Consider the following 5,000-nt stretch of genomic DNA (forward strand, 5'->3'; position numbering starts at 1 on the left):
TGCATATGAATACAAACATATGTGTGCATATTCTTAAATAACTGTATGGGATAAACTATTCATATTATATTCATAGCTAAAGCAAATAGTTCAGGAAAGGTTATATTTGGCAAAAATAAAAAAATGTGATGCCTTTCGCTGGCAAACGCACGCACGCACAGACACACACACACACACACACACACACACACACACACACACACACACACACACACACACACACACACACACATACACACACACACACACACACACACAAACACACAAACGCAAGCACACACAAACACACGCACACACATGCACACAGACACACACACAAACACACACACACACACACACACACACACACACACACACACAAACACACACACACACACACACACACACACACACACACACACACACACACACACACACACACACACACACACAGAAGCCTGGTCTTCACAATGCACAACAACACTGCAAAATAGCTGAGACGTTTCGGTTGAACAGGTTGTAGTGGTGAAAGTAAGGGAGTAGGTGTTTAGTCTCATTCAAGTGGCACCCATCCCATTCGCTGTTCACATGTCATGCATAAGACTTGGAAGAGTCCCAACCATCAATCATTTTTCAGCTGAATGAATTCCAAGTCCTGTAAACAACGCAAATTGACACCGTGGATTTCTGAACATTAATAGACAAACATTGGCCAAGTTTAGCGTCATAAAATAATGAAGATGGTTCACGTTGCTGCGCTGCGCTTTGCGTTGTAGCTCCCGAAGGCTCTGTGTGCACCGCTAACCTGACAAATATTTAAAAACAGCAAGAAAGAACTCGAAAATACTTGATTTGTTTTTGTTTTGCGATGGCAGTGTCACACCGCTGACTCTCCATTGCAGTGGGATATGGGTGTAGTCTCCTCAGTCGCGCATGATTGATGGTATCTGTCTCATGTGAATGGTGCACTGCAACATCGCCACGGTCTGTTGACCCGCTCTGACTCATGCAGCTGCTCAGGAGCATGAGAGACGCCCCCCCGGGGGGTGTCTGCTCTCTAGACATCCTTTAACAAGAACACACTACCTGATTTCTTCTAAAAAAAGTTTGTGAAATGCGTATGTTTGGTTTGCCTCTCACAGCTAAGAAGCTCCCAAGTTCCCTAGGCAAAGCCCGAGGTGTGTTGGTCTGTTACTTTTGACTAGTAGCTACTTCCTCGAGACTTTATATCCTTTTTTTGTTTTTAACGTTTGTTAGATTCTCAAATGTGTGTAAGAGTGTAGTCTTTATTGCAGCCAAACAAATGCTTTTTATTGCCAAGCTTTCACATACGAATATGTAGATGTTTGTGTTATCTTACTGTACGTGCAAAAAGGATAAATAGGATACCAAACTACAATACACTTAATGCATACAGAATAAAACTATAGGGGGGAATGTTGGGAAGCGTTGGCTGTTTGTTGAAACGGCAGCAGTTCCAGGAGAATATAACTGTAAATACCCACTCTACCTATAGTCTCACTTCGGTAGTTGGATGGCTATGTAAGCAAGAACGGCAGAATCTGATTGCCGATACAAAAGTAAGTAGATAGATGGATGGATGGAGTGGATGGATGTTTATCTAAGCTTAACTTTGTCATTGAGTGTTGAGGTAGAAATTGCAGAACCTGTATTAGAGTAAACAGTCACTGGTTGACAGGTACATGTGATGCATCACATCCAGGCTACACCAGCAGGAACACAATGGAGAACTGGGCTTAGGACAGTCGAAGTTATTTTACTATTTGTTTCTGTAAAAGTGATCAATTCATCAGGAATTCAGAGTAAACTTGAGTTTGGTACATACATGCTTTACTTTGAAGCTGTTAACAACTAAATTGATTTTTTTTTTTGTGATTTGAGACAACAACAATTGCTGTTTATTTTTTGGGGAATAATAAAAATGTTCAAATATTGTGTTGTTCAAAGGGATCAGTATTGTAGAGACATACAAAACACACGCAAACACACAAACACACACACACACACACACACACACACACACACACACCAACATACACACACATACACATACACACACACACACACACACACACACACACACACACACACACACACACACACACACACACACACACACACACACACACACACACACATACACACACACACGAACACACACCCACACCAATCCAACCATGCACATACACACATAATATATTATGGGCTGGACAGCTATTTCAAAAACAATTTCCTTGAGTTTGACAATCATACATAATATAAGATATTATGAAAAGGACTACATTTCTTCCTTTTTGAAGGAGACACCTTTTTGAAGGTGTCTCCTTCCACTAGGTAGTTATGGTCAAAATAGTAAATAATAATATGATAATAAATAGTACAATAAGTATACAAAACCGGTGCTTTTATTTTATGATAATAATTAATAATAATAATAATAATAATAATAATAATAATAATAATAATAATAATAATAATAATAATAATAATAATAAAAACAAAAATAATAATGACAGGTTAATAAATAGTCTTTGTTAACAATTTCCATTCTTCTAGGGCATACCATTTATAATTGACTCAGAGTATGTAGGCCTATGTCACTTGTATTTAAATTAACGGATGGTTTGGTTCATGTAGCTTACAGATACAACTGAAAAACTCCGGTGCTCTTTAAGTAGGCCTGCAGCACAATAAAAGCAGTTTACACGGGGAAATCAAGGGATATACATATTTTTAGCAATGCCTCAAGATGAACAGAAAGCCCTTCCTTTATTTGTGCTTAAGGCTACACTGTAATCGAAATGCGTAATCAAAAGTCAACCGTTGGGGTGACTAACGTAAATTCCACTTATTAGATAAACAAACTCTCTCATTGTAAATAAGAGAATATTAAATTGTTCCAATTCAATAAGAACATTTCACATAAAAAGTAAAAAAAAAAAAAAGGATCTACCTCAGCTGTCCTGAAAAGAGCAACGGTTTTAAATGATAAGTCATATCACAAATCATAATGAGGTTGAGGTGCTTGTTTCATTATATTAATCTAAAAATCGTGAAATAGGGAATCAATCATAAAACATGTAACTTTCGTGAAGGACAAAACATGAGCAGCCGGTGCGTCGTTTGGAACAACAACTCAATACGTCCGCTCGTGTCTCATTGTTGCCCATTCGTACTAATGTCTTTAACACCAAAGTCTTCTCCACCCAATCCTTTGTAAATGTATGCCTCCGTGGGCCAATTCCCCCGCAGCAGAGCAGGCCTACTGCCCGGCAGCCACGTGTGGAAACAGTGGAGGTAGGGGCTGTACTGGTGCGTGGAATACAGCGGCACAGCGGGGAACCCCCCCGGGTACTGTCTCTGGCTGTCCCTCACCAGCACCTTGACGGCCACCTTCTTCCCCAGCAGGCCCGGGCGGGGGCTGGACGGGGCCAGCCCCGTCGACAACAGCAGCTGACGTCGTTTGGTTTTGTACCTCCGGTTCTGGAACCAGATCTTGACCTGCGTCTCGGTTAGTGTGAGCGCCGCGGCCAGGTCGACGCGCTCCGGGCCGGACAGGTACTTCTGCACCCTGAAGCGCCGCTCCAGCTCGTACACCTGCGCGTGGGAGAAGGCCGCCCGGGAGCGCTTCTTGCTGCCGGACCCGGGCTGCGAATCCTTGGTCTCGAATTTGAACCTATCGCCGCCGCCGTCGTCGTCTTTATTGTCGTGCTTCGAACAGTGCATTCGTTCTTCTTCCCTCTCTGCGTGGTTGGAGATGTAGAGGGACATGTGGTCAAACAGGGAACAAGCGACCCTTTAGAAAAACCTCTTAAAGATGCAGAAATCCCCTTTTTGTTTTATGTGTCCTTGAAAATATTTGTTCCGCCAGCTTAAGGTCTTGTAACTTCAAAGTGGCAGATATGTCATGTGATGCAGCCTGCATAAAACGATTTATGCATCTGTACCATACTTTTTATTTCACCGATGACATTATAGGGACATCTTTCAGACAGACATTGCGTCCTATACTGTGTGAGACCATCAATGGCTGAAAGGGAAAGTATTAATTGCCGGCTGTAAATCGATAGGAAATAAACCAGCTGAACTTAGCGATGCATCAGATCATAATTATGCGGCCCTCGAGGTTATCGGACCCCTACACACACAAATGCACTTTTTGAAAAATATGTAGTCCTATTCCTCACAGACAGACAGATATGTTCTCAGTGAGAACCATCAACGTTGTGATTTCGCGCAGTGAAAGGAGAGACTCCCTTACCTTCTTTGAGTGAAGTGTGTTTGGCTCCCCAGCGTGGGAAGTTTCCACAGTAGCTCTCAGATGTATAAATCCCAGCAGTAGTCAACCCGGGACCAGGCGCGTCGCCTCCCTCTCCGCACACCTCTGCACGAGGCAGCTCCGCCGGGACCGTCCTGCACTGATCCCGGGCTTTACCCCGTCCCACGGCCTCCCTCTCTGCGGCGTTGCAGGTGGGTTGCCTTGACGCTTCTGCCGTAGTGCCCTTCTTAAGGTTCTCCCGCGCCTCCAGTCCTCTACTGAGGATGTCGTTGATGGAGAACGGGAAAAGGGACAGTGTCATGTTTTGTTATCGACTTGTCCGCATTCACTGATCGACTAATCGAATCAGGTGAATTGATTGCCAGCTGCGAGTCACCGCAAGTCTTCTGTAGTCAGGTGTCGATGCGTCAGCAGCTGTCAAGAGAGTCAGTATTGCAGTCTGCACTCCGGAGCCCAAGTAGGCTCACCGCGGATGGGCTGAGCCTCTGCTCCGGCTCCTCCTCGTTCCCGCCCTTTGCTCGTTTTAATCTCCCCGCGTGCATAAATGAAGACGATGATGAAGTTGAGGCCAGTAGCCTTTAGCCCACTTCAATCACGAGCTTTACAATAATTAAAGAGCAATCATATGACAAATAGTAAATCATAATCGTAATCGTATGATCATAAATATAATAATGATGAAAACATAGGGTTCAAATTTAATAATAATAATAACAATAAT

At 43.2% G+C, this 5,000-nt stretch overlaps 1 protein-coding gene across 1 annotated transcript; it reads right to left on the reverse strand.

The window, feature by feature from the left end:
- Window positions 1-2,517: 2,517 nt before the first annotated feature.
- nkx3.3 (NK3 homeobox 3) lies at window positions 2,518-4,695 on the reverse strand. Its single transcript, XM_030379499.1, has 2 exons — window positions 4,262-4,695; window positions 2,518-3,743 (listed from the first exon to the last, which is right to left on the reverse strand). Exons 1-2 carry the CDS (start codon window positions 4,578-4,580, stop codon window positions 3,157-3,159), a joined length of 906 nt encoding a protein of 301 aa, XP_030235359.1. The 5' UTR covers window positions 4,581-4,695; the 3' UTR covers window positions 2,518-3,156.
- Window positions 4,696-5,000: the final 305 nt, after the last annotated feature.

Source organism: Gadus morhua, chromosome 15, assembly GCF_902167405.1.
Source record: "Gadus morhua chromosome 15, gadMor3.0, whole genome shotgun sequence".
Classification (NCBI taxonomy): domain Eukaryota; kingdom Metazoa; phylum Chordata; class Actinopteri; order Gadiformes; family Gadidae; genus Gadus; species Gadus morhua.

Coding starts and splice junctions, on each gene's coding strand:
- nkx3.3 (XM_030379499.1), bottom strand. CDS start 4,580: ATGACACTGTCCCTTTTCCCGTTCTCCATCAACGACATCCTCAGTAGA. Junction 3,744..4,261: donor ACACACTTCACTCAAAGAAG/GTAAGGGAGTCT, acceptor CCAACCACGCAG/AGAGGGAAGAAGAACGAATG.